Source organism: Hermetia illucens, chromosome 4 (assembly GCF_905115235.1).
Source record: "Hermetia illucens chromosome 4, iHerIll2.2.curated.20191125, whole genome shotgun sequence".
NCBI lineage: Eukaryota > Metazoa > Arthropoda > Insecta > Diptera > Stratiomyidae > Hermetia > Hermetia illucens.
Genome location: NC_051852.1, coordinates 16378147 through 16393551, shown reverse-complemented (window position 1 = coordinate 16393551; position 15405 = coordinate 16378147). Strand labels below are relative to the sequence as shown.

The 15405-nt window shown below is 43.0% G+C and overlaps 1 protein-coding gene across 4 annotated transcripts in view; it reads right to left on the bottom strand.

The window, feature by feature from the left end:
* Positions 1-14982, bottom strand: part of LOC119655245 (small G protein signaling modulator 2-like) — a 53792-nt gene extending 38810 nt beyond the window's left edge. For all 4 annotated transcript variants that reach the window (XM_038061034.1, XM_038061037.1, XM_038061036.1 and 1 more), the window contains exon 1: positions 14501-14982. In XM_038061034.1, the coding sequence (XP_037916962.1) occupies positions 14501-14522 (22 nt within the window). In that variant the 5' untranslated portion in view covers positions 14523-14982. The remainder of the gene's footprint in view (positions 1-14500) is intronic.
* Positions 14983-15405: the final 423 nt, after the last annotated feature.

The following is a 15405-nucleotide window of genomic DNA, read 5'->3' as shown; positions in this document are numbered from 1 at the left end:
TTCGAAGTGAAATTCCTTTAGAATATACTGTGAAAAATTGGAAGGAAAAAGGCAGATTTCAAGGCTGTCATCAAGTCGATCAAGATGGAATGGTACTTTCACAAACTTCAGAGTTGAGTCAGGGCATAATTTCTTGAAAATACATCTTCCGGGTGAGCAGCTGATTGAATTGGGCAAGTAAAAATTAACAGGTCCTGCAAACCTCCCAACACGAAAGTGTTACAAGAGAAGCTGGAACACTGCGGGAACAGTGTTTACCAGCGAAAAAGCAAAAGTTACTTTGCTGTCCTTCAAACACATCAAAGCACCTGACATGGATATAATTTTTCTAGCGATACTAAAGGAGGATATGGTGCACCTGGAGCTACGTGTCTACGTGTCCTCAACAAGGTGTCTCAGTCCAACTGCTGTTGGTCAGCACACTGATATAACTGCGAAATTTATCTATGTTAGATAATAAGCATTTTTGGAACACACCTGTAGAGGCAAAACTGAAACCAGCTCTCACAACTTATGGGCTATGAAGGCAGACCTTCCCTTCTGCAGTAATGTAATGTGTCTATGCATCCGTATTGTGGTGGGTTAGGGTGAGATAAAAGAATAAATGCAAAGAACGGTATGCTCAGTATTAGCGGTTCTAGTTGTACTATTGCGCTGAAATAGGAGCAGTTCATAGACTAATATGTTTAGATCTATCGTGAACCAAAGGATGTGAGGGGCACGGAATATTGTAAGGGAACTGAATCCCAGTTATTGCATTGCCTTCTGATTCTTGAATCTCTGGTAGTCTATTTAGTAGAAAATCTAAATTTATCCTCAAACATAGAGAAAACTGGTGCGAAGCAGAAGAATAGGTGGCAGGAATACTAAGGGGTCCTTCTGTTGCATGAGGCTACCTTCGTGAGAAAACCGTGAAGTGGGTTTTTTCCTTTGAAGAATGTGCAATCCTGAAAGCGGCAACGTGGTTGATTGAAGGGCAGGTATGTCGCCTTCATCCAGATCGAGCAGGCCGCGCGAGATCTTGGGCTGCACATCAATGAAGGCAAGACAAAGTATATGGTGACAACGTCAGCACCGAAAACCAACCAACCAACGACATCAAACTACACTGGTCAAATAGGAAGAATAAGGATAGGAGACTACAACTTTGAGACCGTTGATAATTTCTCCTATCTAGGGTCGAAAATCACAATCGATAACAGCTACGATGATGAAATCTGCACACGGTTGTTGTCAGCCAAAAGAGCCTATTTCAGCTTACAAAAACTGTTCTGCTCGAAACGTCTCACCACAGGGTCAAAGTTCTTACTGTACAAGACAATGATCTTGTCAGTCCTCATGTATTCCTCGGAGACTTGGGTTCTTAGCAAGAAGAATTGCGAACTCTTGGCCGCGTTCGAGAGAAGAATCCTCTGAAGAATTTTTGGCCCTCTACATGAGGATGGACGATTCCGTAACCTACACAATGACGAAATCCATGAGCGATACCATGACCATTAATGAGGCTTATATTTCTAAACTTGCCTCGCAAACGCAGAGTGCATAGCCTTTCGCTAATATTTTCAAAGCCGATAACAGCAGGTTTCATTTTTTAGGTGACTAAGAAACCTACTCCAAGCACATGGTTTACTGGATGGCCGCTATAGTATATGGTATAGCGTCTCTTCTCCAGGAAAACCGGTCCCTCTCCATCTCTTGCAACTCTGTTACATCAGCCTAATATTGGGATAGGGTATCGGCTAGCTGCTCAGCAGCATTCGGTCTGTCCCTGGAAGGCACGTTCCATGAGAAAAAAATCTAAACAAAATAGTAACCCTAATGAAATAGGTCCTGCCAATGTTAGTGTTAGTGACCTGGCCAGAATTGAGTGATTCAAGAATCTCGTCTCTCTATAGTTTCGTGTGCTGGACGACTAATAAAAACAATGAACGCCGCTTCGCGGTCATAAAAAGATACTGTTTTGGATCAGTCGCCTAACACGCCGTGATTACATGAAATAAGATTAGTTGGGAAATTGCCATGAAGCCGGCCTCGATGATATGATCATGTAATTCACGCTGATGAAAACTTACTAATTCAGATTCGACTGAGCATCAAAGTTGATGGGAAACAACCCAAAAGCCGATTGAAATAGCGATGGCTTGATTCGCTGAGTGGTGATTTAAAAACTTCTGGAGTCAACCCAGGCCAAGCCTATGGCCGAGAACAATGGCTGCATCAATCTAGTCGGACTGACCCCACTACCTTATGGGATAAAGGTCGAAAAAGAAGAAGAGGAGGGCTCATTCATAACTATAATACATCGATTGATATCCGACATCCATTCTATGTTAGATACCCTCTACGAGAAGTGATATTTGAGCCGCGACTTTCCTCTGACCCCTAAGTCATCCAGTCACCAATATCACTAAAAGGACAATTTAATGAGTCAATTTGCTTTCCAAAATGCACCTCAAGGAAACAAATTAGAGGGTATTACAGCAGTGTATGTAACACCACCATAGTTATCTGCTTTTAAATTACGTAATTACGTCCTACCTGCTTCCTAGCATTTCTCTCGCAAATACGTCGTTGAAATTGAATTACGCCCGGAAATCAACCATTTTTAAAATTTTCATCCAATTTATCAAGCATCCGTAACGTGGGTTGTTAATTCATCAACCTATTACAGCATCCTCCACAAAACAAAGTGAAATTTAACTCAATTTTCCAATGCCCACAAACTACATGCAGACAAAATCGAATTAATCTGCTCTGGATTTCCTCAATTAAACTCACGATATAGAGCCCGGAAATGGTGAATTCAAGAAAACTGTCTCCAGCTGGTCATAAAAGGGAACTAAATCGAAATGAACAAAGACCACCCCGGCCGTAGCCCGTGGCTAATGAGACGATTTTATTATTTTCCGCGCCTTCAATGCGATAGAGGGATGAACGTTAGCATGGACCGTCCCAAGGATTCAAGGAACTTAGTTCCAATATTATCGTCTTGAATGCAGGATCTCGCAAATTTTACGCAATTTGAAAGGAAATAAAAGTGATATGAATTGAAATTGTTATTAAAAAGAAAGTACAACTGACGCCTACGTGGTATCCTGTCTTGGATATGGACAGGACGAAATTCAATTATTCGGAGCTATTTTCGTATTTGGGTACTGGATGTAGATTGCGCTTCCGCTTGTAGGAGGAGAATAATTTATTTTTTCAATTTACTGCGATTTTAGTTTGTTATCATAGTGAGGTCCTTAAATTCATTCCAGGGTAGCTTGAAAAATATTTGCCTTAAAGTTGAGCTCGTCCTTCCTCCTCCCCTCTACCTCGCTTTCTCAAAACAAAGCCTAGAATTACTGATCTAGGCTAAGTAATTATTCACATGTTAAGGGTAGAAAGTAGCTGTTCGCTTATATTAGCTCATCTATAAAGACGATCCTTAAGAACCTCAGCTTAACCAATCTACCAAGAAGAAAATCCCACTTAGACGTCGTCCTAATTTAAAATAACAACTAAATGAGGGTGTTTGCGCAGACATTAAAAATTAATTAAAACAATAAAAGCGAGTTCCAATATCAACCGCACACAATATCCCTCTTCCTGTGTCCTTCACTAGCCAGTCACAACCGACGTCCTGTTGAGTTTTCTTTTATGACAAACCTATAAATCGCGTATTTAACTCCGGGGTAAAAGCTTTTAAAGGATCCAATTTCAAGTTCACGGATAGTAAAGTCAGGACGAAGGCGCTTCTGAGGGAGGATGCGTGAAAATATGAATCAATGGCATGTCGAAGTGGCGGAGACATCACTGAACGGACATATCAATATGAAGTGCGAGCAAGAAGGATGTGGTTGGCAAGTAACATTCTCCTGCATTCCTGTGAAGAAATCATCTCCCAATTACACACATAGCTTGTATGGGTACTGTACATCCGTATAGCATGAAATTACAAATGTTTTTCAAAGGAAATGCTCATAGTAAGGTTGAGTATCGGAGGGGGTGTAGGCGGATGAACGGAGAGACGAGAGGACACCGTGAAAAGTAGCCGACCATCTGTTTGGCACGCAGCTGTAGTTTATACAACCTTAAGGACGAAAAGCTTCAGAAAGCTTAGGGGATTGTATGTGACGCACATACATTAGGTGTGGGGTTTCCATTAATGTGGGATGGTGGTGTCCCGGAAGGATTCAGGATGTAGGAATATCTCTTTACTTACAAGAAAATCAACTTATATTTAGTATGGCATTGGTTGGGCTGCCTAGGCTGCTACCGAAGCGAGTCACAGGCATTTAGTGGAACAAGAAATGGCAGCCAGATAAGTTCCTTGCTCCTTCTAAGGTTCCATTTCCTTTTAAGAAGAAAGGTTTCCTGCATACGACCCACAACATATAATATATCAGTAAATTGTACGTGAGCGAAAACCAGTCGAAATCTTTCGTGCTATAAAAATCCGATGGATATAAAGGAAGGGTCACGTTTAGGCAATGTAGAAAAAAAAAGAGGTAGAGGGGGAAGGGAGAATTCAAGATAGGAGAGATCTAGTGGTAACGTGAGTTGTAGGCTAGTTCATCATCATCAACGGCGCAACAACCGGTATCCGGTCTAGGTCTGCCTTAATAAGGAACTCCAGACATCCCGGTTTTGCGCCGAGGTCCACCAATTCGATATCCCTAAAAGCTGTCTGGCGTCCTGACCTACGCCATCGCTCCATCTTAGGCAGGTTCTGCCACGTCTTCTTTTTCTACCGTAGATATTGCCCTTATAGACTTTCCGGGTGGGATCATCCTCATCCATACGGATTAAGTGACTCGCCCATCGTAACCTATTGAGCCGGATTTTATCCAAAACCGAACGGTCATGGTATTGCTCATAGATTTCGTCATTGTGTAGGCTACGGAATCGTCCACCTTCATGTAGGGGGCGAAAAATTCTTCGTAGGGTTCTTCTCTCGAAAGCGGCCAAGAGTTCGCAATTTTTCTTCCTAAGAACCTAAGTTTCCGAGGAATACATGAGGACTGGCAAGATCATAGTCTTGTACAGTAAGAGCTTTGACCCTATGATGAGACGTTTCGAGAGGAACCGTCTTTGTAAGCTGAAATAGGCTCTGTTGGCTGACAACAACCTTGCGCGGATTTCATCATCGTAGCTGTTATCGGTTGAGATTTTCGACCCTAGATAGTAGAAATTGTGAACGGTCTCAAAGTTGTATTCTCCTATCCTCATTCTTCCTGTTTGACCAGTGCGGTTTGATGTTGTTGGTTAATTCGTCTTCGGGGCTGACGTTGCCACCGTATATTTTGTCTTGCCATCATTGATGTGCAGCCCAAGATCTCGCGCTGAATGCCGCCTGCTCGATCTGCATGAAGGCAGTTTGTACGTCTCGGGTGGTTCTTCCCATGATGTCGATATCGTCAGCATATTCCAGTAGTTGGGTGGACTTAAAGAGGATCGTACCTCTTGCATTTACCTCAGCATCACGGATCACTTTCTCGAGGACCAGGTTAAAGAGGACGCATGATAGGGCATCCCCTTGTCGTAGACCGTTGTTGATGTCGAATGGTCATGAGAGTGATCCTGCTGCTTTTATCTCGCCTCGCACATTGGTCGGGGTCAGCCTAGTCAGTCTTATTAATTTCGTCGGGATACCGAATTCTCTCATGGCCGTGTACAGTTTTACCCTGGCTATGCTATCATAGGCGGCTTTAAAGGCGATGAACAGGTGGTGCAATTGTTGTCCATATTCCATCCAGTTTTTCCATCGCTTGCCGCAGAGAGAAAATCTGATCTGCTTTTGATTTACCTGGAGTGAAGCCTCTTTGGTATGGGCCAATGGGGCGTATGGGGCTATCCGGCTTAGCAAGATAGTGGAGAATATCTTATAGATGGTACTCAGCAACATGATGCCTCTATAATTGCTGCACTGTGTGATATCTCCCTTTTTATGTATGAAACAGATAATGCCTCGTTGCCAATCGTCAGGCATTGATTCGCTGTCCCATACCTTGAGCACAAGTTGATGAACCACTTAGTGTAACTGGTCGCCTCGATATTTAACCAATTTGGCTATAATTCCATCGGCTCCTGGCGACTTATGATTTTTTAGCCGATGAATTGCACGGACTGTTTCTCCTAAATTTGGTGGTGGCAGTATTTCTCCGTCTTCTTCAGTTGGCGGGACCTCCAACTTGCCGATGTTCTGGTTGTTCGGTAGTTCATCAAAGTACTCAACCCATCGCTCCAATATGCCCATTCTGTCGGAAATCAGATTTCCCTCTTTGTCTCGGCAGGATGAGCATCGAGGTGTATAAGGCTGCATCCTGCTGACTTGTTGGTAAAACTTCCGCGCCTGGTGCGTTTTCTCCCTGTAATTTTCGAGTTCATAGAGTTGCTGGTTCTGCCAGGCTTCCCTTTTCTGTCTGTGAAGTCGCTTCTCCACTCAACGGAGTTCATGATAAGTCTCTGCGCGTGCCCGCGTTGAGAATGCAACATTACTCGGTATGCGGCATACTTCCGTTCATCGTCAAACCAGCCGTTCCGACTCCTTTTGCGGCTGGGGCCAAGTATGTTTGTGGCCGTATCCATGATAACGTTCTTAAGGTGATTGTGAAGATCATTTGTTGATGCTTCATCTCCAGGTCCTCTGTTGACTGCAGTTAGTGCGGCATCCATTTCCCTCTTATAGGTGTCGCGGAGGGCTGTGTTGTGGATGGCTTCAGTGTTCACTCTGATTGTCAAAGGGGCTAGTTGCTTTCACGAATAAGCCTATTTCCACCAGACTTGCCAGTTTTGTACCACATGTTATGACCTATATTAATACAGAATTTTCTGGGTCTAGGATGAACTAAAGGAAGGGTGATTTTCAGTTAGTTTTCGAAATATCGAAATAAACTTTATTTAAACAGATATCGGGAAGGGGTGTTTCGAGGCGTATTAGTATATAGTTAGTTTGGTAGTTTCTGAGAATGGATTCTTGATGTTTATGTGCATCTCCCCTACTCTCTCCTTTTATAGTTAACGTTGAAACTAGGACTTGTTTCTAGGGCCATAGAGAGAAAATTCGGGCCGGGGTGCAAACTTACACGGGCACTTCTGTCTTCCTTAACTTTAGCTTTCCCGGTGTATATTTTTCTCTCTCCTCTCCTTTGAGCAACCTTACATATCCAGTACTCCCCCGGTGTTAAGCACCCTCCTTTCCTGGCCGTTTGAACCGCATCGTGGCATCGCCTGGCTGGGTACCTTTGAACGAGGATACTGTTCTTTTACTCTTCTCTAATTACTGCGGGTGGTGTCATTATCTCCCAAGTCTCTCATGGCATTTACGATCTTGCTCGTTATTCAGGGGAACGTATGGCAAGGAAGACTCACCGCAAACTTATGTGTGTCTATGATTAGGCTGACTTCACGTGTTTTCTTTGCTTTCCTCTTACAATCAACTTGGGTTTTCTTTAGGCTCCTTTATAGGGTGGGTACTTCCTGGTTCATTAATTTCGCCTACCTTAAAATTAGTTGCTTATTTCAATAGTAGATAAGTTTCCTGCTGGGGAATATGGTGGAATCGCCATTCAGTCGTATTTCGTTCTGCGGAAAGTCTTTTGTGCCGCTACTTGGCAGCACACATTGACGAAATTTCGCTCATTCCTCGGTTTCGTTAACGAGCCTGACGCCATCCTTATTTCTAAACTTAAATAATTGGGCCAGACTCTCAGTTTCAGTAGGTATACATATGTATATCCTTCGGTCAGCAAATTCATGTCCAACTGTACAAAAGTGGACATTAACTTCCATTCCTTGGGTTTTTAATAGTTCTGATGGGAATCAGGGAAAAGGCTACCGAAGCATATTTTCGAATTCCGTTAAAATAATCGATAATGATTTTTGTGAATTTTTTGGCCCTCATTATATCCCAGGAATATGAATGAAGTTTCCTTCCGCACGTGTCTCTACAATACTTATTTTTTCGCCTACATCACCTGGTTTTCTTTGGTCAGTTGAGGTGAGCGTTTCCTATGGGTTTTGGCATGCCCTATAAATACGATCTCGAGGCAAGTGAACCACGCCTCAAATTAGAGGGAGTACCTGATTTATTCCAGCTAACTTAGGAAGAATACAAAGAAAACTACCTATTTTTAAAAGTTTACGAAACTCTCGGTGGCTGCGGTTCGTCAATAACTGCTTGCGGGAGCTTTCCTAAATTTGGGGCAAAACCCCAGACAAAAGTATGAATGGATGGCAGAAATTATCCTATGGCAGACAGATATTGACGCACCTTGGTGGATAACTCTTCCACTGCAATAGGTAACCCTATACATGATAAGGAAAAGAAAATGAACAAAGACCCCTTCAAATTAAGTTGTGAAATACTAGGTTCATCGCTTAGCTGGATGGAAGACCAGTTGTTGATGGGGTCGTGGGCAGAGCAGGAAAGAAGCAACCAGCATCACAATGAGAGGATTAGCACTGTGCTAGCGAAATCTCATAAACGGAAAACTGTCCGAAGGACATGCATAGCACACTAAAAATGCTTTACGATCCCATTGACCCAAAGTATAACTTCCATTGCTACATTAAGGTTGTGGTCAGAAATCTAATGCATAACAACCGAATACGCAGTGAATGCAGGGATGTCGCCAAGTTACAAAAGTGACCACACTACAACAAGTTTCTGGAACAGGAGTCTATCTCTCCAATAAAAACGGAAACTGCGCATTTCCATGGGACATTATGCAACGATCTTTTCGATGCGAAATTAAATCTCGGATGCTTTACTTTTGCTGATGCTTTGGTTAACTTCCTTCCATACGCGGACCGAAAGCAGCAACTGGGAATAAGCCTCCCAAAATGACCACACAAAGTACGGCAAAGTTTATCCTGTCGAAAATCGGAAGACTTATAGAAGTATTGTGAGCATTCTGATTGGCCAGCAACTAACTGGGCATGTGGTCAGAATAGAAATTCTATAAGATGGTACGTGTCCATCCTGTAATAAAGAAGCGGGATCCACGGATCATTTTCAATGTGAGTGTCCCGCTTATGTATCACATACATCCACTAAAGGAAATCCTGCCATTCATAAACGAATCCTTTGAGACAGCACAAGCACAAGGGCTAACTAGGGTCTGAGTGCACAGAGCCTTTGCCCCTCCCCAACCTCATACATACACACAAAGGAGCATATGAGAGGAAGGCTTTTGATACCAAAAAGAAAACAGAAACTCCGAAGAGGCAAAATTGGGGCCAGCACAAAGTTTAGGACCAAAATCTGATCCGTTAACAAAATTCTAGAAAAGGGGAGGGGAATGTTTACTATAAAGGCTAGAAAATATTTCAAACAAAAAAGATCCCATTCAGTTGCTACTATTATCGCTAAGTGCTCTGGATGACAATGTTACAAGAACTAGGGAAAAACTTAGAGAAGAGCTACTCATGGAACTTTAGCAGACGCGTAACGAAAGAACACCCAACTACCAAAACTTGGCAGGCAAATTCTTAGGAAAGGAGGTCATAATGAGGCAAATGACCCGCGACACTGCTGTGGAGCATAAGAATCATACAAGATTATGCGGAGGGACGTATGGTGGACGTCGCGCCCTGTGTAGTGATTGGCGTATCTAGATCAACTTCGCCACTTTTCTCGGTTATAAGCTTGGTCCGGGTGGAGTTGAGAGTCTCTTAAGTCACTCTGTAACGTATCAAACCATCGTTGTTTCGGCCGACTTTTTGGCCATACTTTTTAGTATAACAGAGAGAAGAAGAATGATGAACTAAGGTTATGTCGGACGACGGGATATATATCTGCCAGCTTCACTGCGACATATTCTAGGAAACTTGTGCGGCGATATATGGCGAAAGAAAAATCTAGTTCGGGAAAGGGTCTTATCAGGAGTATACAGCGTATTGATAATTATCAGAGTAAGAGTGGCGAATTGCGGGCTCAAAATCCGTAGAAGGATTTAGCAAAGTATATCAGAAATTGTGATAGCGATAATAGTTTCGTATAAGTCGTTCCCATCTGTTGACCCAACCTATCCTTTGACCCGAATGATCTATTCAGTAACAAATCCTTGTGTGCCGAGCGACTCTCTCCAACTGGTAAATCGTGATTCATGAATTTAAGGGGTAACTTAATGGGAAAACGTACCTCCTGGTTATACGCCGACATCAGTGGTAATGGTCACAAACTGCACTGTTGGCTGTACGCAACATTTTCCTTTTAGACCCGGCAGTACCTAACTCAAAGTAAAGAACAACCATCCATTCATCGACCATTTCCTGATTACCACCGACATCAATGTAATTCCGAATCCAAACTTTCTCCCATTCTTTTAAACCGTTCTTGGCATCAGTGACCGATTGAACTAATCCCCCATTGTTTCTATTCCAGCTTTAACTCACACAGAACCAGGAAGTTTTTAACATATAACTCACCGTGTGATTCATCAATATATTGAAGCAGTTTAAGAGGCACGCATCCTAGACTTTGGCAGCTTCATTTCGCTCCCGGACAGCATCCTGCAAGACATCCACTTTAAGAAAATCCTACGGCGAAGAATATTTAAAAGTCGATATTCCCAGCAATACTCTTCCCCAAAAAACGAGATGGATTTCCATTTTTCACTTCCCTTTGGATTACCTAAGGACTAATCAACGGCCCCAACGCAGCCTGACTATTGCCGCAGATTGCGATGGCCCTGCCTTTTACCCACCCGTTAATAACCCAGGCTGCTGCTCTTTAGATTGCATTGGTTCGGCTAAAGTCTAGCACCACAAGGATTCAACTTGTCTGGGCTTCCAGACTATGCCATCTATAGTATAGAAATTGTGAAGACCCACGCAGTTGAGTCATCAATTTGAAATCCTGCCAGGAGTAACATTTTTATTCTTCCGTAAAAATTAGGACACCAAAACTTCTAACAATCGGAAATAAATCGGACTGGGACGCTCCGCTATGGCTCCTCATATTCGCAATGTTCATCGAATAGAGCAAGAATAACAAAATCGGGCGGCTTGACAAAATCCCTTCCATAGTCCTTGAAAAATACTTTATCTCCATCAGCCCCTTTCTGTTAACACTATTCAGCCATTCTTTCTTGAACGCCGATGTTTCCCCGAGATCAATGTTTGCTTGGATCTCAGCCATCCCAAAGAAAAACGAAAATCATCTCTTCCTAGTTGGCTAGCGGCCTATATCCATTCTTTCAACCTTCGCCAAAATGTCCGTACCGACTATCAAGTCAATGATAGGTCAGATTGGTACCAGGAAGCGGTCCTGGCTGGACTATTGTCAAAACATTAAAAGCACCAGCAAACCTGCGAGACTCAGTGATACTATTGCCACGGTACATAGAAGCTAATCTTTTCATAAAAAGTCGGAAGACACCTGGATGGAATGTTCTGGTGAGGTCCTGGAGCTGCTAGTCCCGCCAGCAAGGGGGAGCATGCGAGTCAGAGCCTTACGTGGAGGGTATGCAGTCCCAGTCCTGTGAGATTATTAAATCGGTGATTACCGAGGATAAAATTAACTAAGCTATAGACAGTGTATCTCCGGGTCCAGAGGGCTTAATATCAATCGTCCTCCAGAAAGAGCAAGATTGGGTTGTGCCGTGATTTGTAGAGAGCTGCATTTACTTTAGATACGTGCCGCACTTCTGGAGACGTGCGCATAGTTTTCATACCGAGAGCAGGCAGGCACGCCATGGGTCCATGAAAGACTTTCCGCCAATCAGCCTCACCCCTTTCATGTTAAAGATCCTAGGCCGTATCCCAGACATCCACTTTTGGACGATAATGGAAAGCACGACTTTCTCAGCTCAGCTACATCAAAGGCAAATTCGCAGAAACCGCTCTTTACAGGATAATTAGCACAGTTGAGTGGTCGCTACACTACTCGAGCTGCCTTCCAGAATACACAAGGATTATTAAGCTACGTAACTACCAAAGCTATCAAGAAAGCTCAAATCACATTAGGGTTGAAGGGTGTCTTACGCAGTTGATAGTATCCATGCTAAGAATCCGGATAACCCATTCTGATCTGGAAGGTAGCCACGTAACCAAAGCTGTGAGCAGAGGGACGCTCCAGGGTGGCGCTATCTCCCCAATACTCTGGTTGATAGTGATCGAATAAATTCTCCGGACGTTGGAAAGAAGCGGGGTGAACTTGATGTCGTTGGTTATGACACAGTGTCCTTCACTGACGAATTAAAAACGGTGTGTGTAGCCGGTGCGGGGATTTTCTTGGATACACATAATGTAGTCGAGTCGTATGATCTTACAGAATTCGCCAATGTATTCCAGGCGGAAGTACTGGCGATACTAGAAGCTTGTCAATTGGCTGGGGAATGAACCTAGTGCCAAGCGCAACATATCCATTCTGACCTACAACCAGGCGTCCATTAAGGCTTTGCATTCAGTGGCGATTTCCTGCAGATTAGTGGAGTAGTTTAAGGATGAACCGAACAATCTGAGCGGCACGATCAATATCATCCTCTTCTGGGCTTTGCTCTGAGCATCCTCTCGGTGGATTGAATTTCAGTCCGACTGGCGAGAATGTAAGAGGTGAAATTTACTCGCATTATTTGTAATGATAAATTTGATATATCGATGATGTAACGACCATCTTTAATGGCCGGAGACGACCAAGAGGAGAGAGCTAACCCAAAAACGTAAAAAGATGGCGAAATTGACGAAATTCTGCACGCAAACATTAGAGCTCCATCGTCACTGTGCTAGCCAGGCTCGGGAATGTGAGGGATCCTTTCAGCACTTCGATTCTTCACGTATCATTGCGCAAAATTCAAGTCTCTGGACCGCGCGCGTGGAGCTGTACAACCCCGGACCCTAGTGTCATGATCGGAAGAGTGTATCCTCAATGGGTCACATCTTCGATCGATGTTTTTCCTGCCTAATATGTTTTGTGAGGCGCGACCTCTGAGGTTCCCGCCCCGCCTTGACATCCTCAGGTCATTATATTGGAGGATATCAAGAAGAGGAGACATAAATCATCAGACACTTCTTTCGCGATTGCTGGTAGGTGAATAATTCATTGAGGATTCCAAAGAGTTCTCTAGTTGTAGGTGGGGTACCTTCATGGATGCTACGGATTGGCTCTGAAGAAGTACTTCGATGTTCGGATACGCTGTGGAATTCCTTTAAAGGCTGAGTGTCTGGGGATTGAGACTAGCAAGAAAAATTTCCTTCGCTCGAACCAATTTCCATACATATCCCTTTCCTATAAAAGTGGTAATCTGTTTTTTAACGAGAAAGATAGAATAGTTCCCTATATAGATCGCCACTCTCATGGCTAATGCATTCCTCCATCCAAATAAAACGGATTTTTCTATCCTTACCCTTACCTTACCCTTTTCGAGTAATATTGAAATATATATATATATATCTTAAAGTTGCCCACAAAGTCCACAAGGGTTACCCTTGTGGAGTATAGAGCACCCACACCATTTCCTTTTAGTATGGTTATTTCCCCCTTTTCGTTGCCATTCAGATAGCGCTTCAATCTCATTATCACCTCCCTTAATATTGTGCAAGTAATCAGCATCCAGCGGCAAGATAAGCATCAAGACAAACACAAGCACTCATGACACAATCAGGATTCGAACCCGGTGCACGAAGTCCAGAGGCTCTTATTGGAAGAGACCGAAATATCTGAGTTATTCAATTACCAAGTCACAGTAGATATTTTTCGTAACGTATTATTAGTTCTTTACAATGGAAATATCCCATATTCCTAGTCTTGAGTTAATTCTTTAAAGAGTTAAAGCCGATGACTGAGCTCAGTTCCTCAAATTACCTTCAGTACGAATAGTATTGGAACTTCTACAACTCGAAGCGTCCCAGAATATCCTGAAAACTCTCCTATCTGGTACTACTGAAAATGTGTATCCTTTGCGAAAGCATACACATGAGAAGTAACAACCTCAACAACTCTCGCCTCGTTCTTGGTCACGTTTTCTACCCACTCGCCACCATACTGCCGCCACGCTGCCAATTGAACTTTGGGAAAGTACAAAAACAAAAACATCTTTAGATTTCCTTACGTGGAAGAAAGTGTAACAAGAGAGAAATTACTTTTAGTATGAAGTTATTTGGGGATATCTGAGAGAAGGAGTAACATTTTACCGTATTTTTGGCTGCATTAATGTTCAAAACATATTGGAAAGGCTTTCACGTAGATTGATTATCATTCGTTTGATATGAAGCAGATAAAAATACACAGAAAATGAAAACCTGGTTGTGCTCACAGTTCTTACCACATTTCCATACGCTACTATAATATTTACGCTAAACAGATTGAAACCCAAACACTTACTAGGACCCAAACAAACCAACAATATGGCGATCTATCAACTGCTTCAGCCATAAATTAAACGAGTCACAAAAGCAACAAAATACGAAACATGTAACATGGGCGCTGCATTTTCTACTAGGGCTTTCTGATAATTTTCCACCCTCACGCGCCTCGTAACGCTAACTATCAAGAACTCCACCGAATACCAACCTGTTTGTCCGGACGACGACATATTGTAGTGGAAAATCTGTTAGAATTTTTCCGATCAGAATCAACTTTGTCCTTCTGTGATTCCTCGCACCAACCCCTAATTGCACCAGTTGATAACACTTGCCACCAAACTGCAACCTTAAATCATGAATTCAGTGCACAAAAGGAATTATACAAATTTCTCGATATTTTCCTGGAACGCGTTTGTATATATGAAAATTGACGCGTTTTCCACTATGACGACGACTTAGCCTGCAAACCCCAACCCGGATGTGAGAAGTTAGCGATTACAAACCTAGCAATTTCCGCCCTATCAGCTTATCGCACTTTTACTATTAGAAAAGGTAACTTTTCAACCGAATTTCCATGTTTTTTCCGAGTAAATTTTCCACCGTTTCACATATTTTTTCCCAGCTGGCTTATCGCACGACAGGAAAATGGAGGTCGACCGTCGCGGACGAAACAAAAAGTAATATTGGATGTAGGAAAAAAGCTTGTTGGCCAAGTTGAACTTGAACTGTGTGCTCCTCTTCGGGGGTGGTTCAGACTTTGGAGAGCACTACCACCTAATAGTTAACGCCACGAGCTCTCGGAGGCTCTTCAAGCGGTACCCCAATGAGGGAAAATGTAACTTTCCTCAGGTTTCAGATAAAAAAGAAGATTTTCCACGAAAGCTTTGCTCGTAAATAAGAGCTTTGGTGGGTGGTTGTGGAAATGCGGGTGGAGTGAGTTGGGTTCGTTTTTTGATAAATGATGGGTACAGTGGTTGCTTAGCTGAAAAATGAGCTGGGATTGCGAATTTTATCGAGACTGATTGTTTTCCCGAGCGTACGAATGTTTTCGGTTCACTTATCACAGTTTAGTGGCGAGTGATGTTTGATTTCTACAATATTTTCCAACGTGGG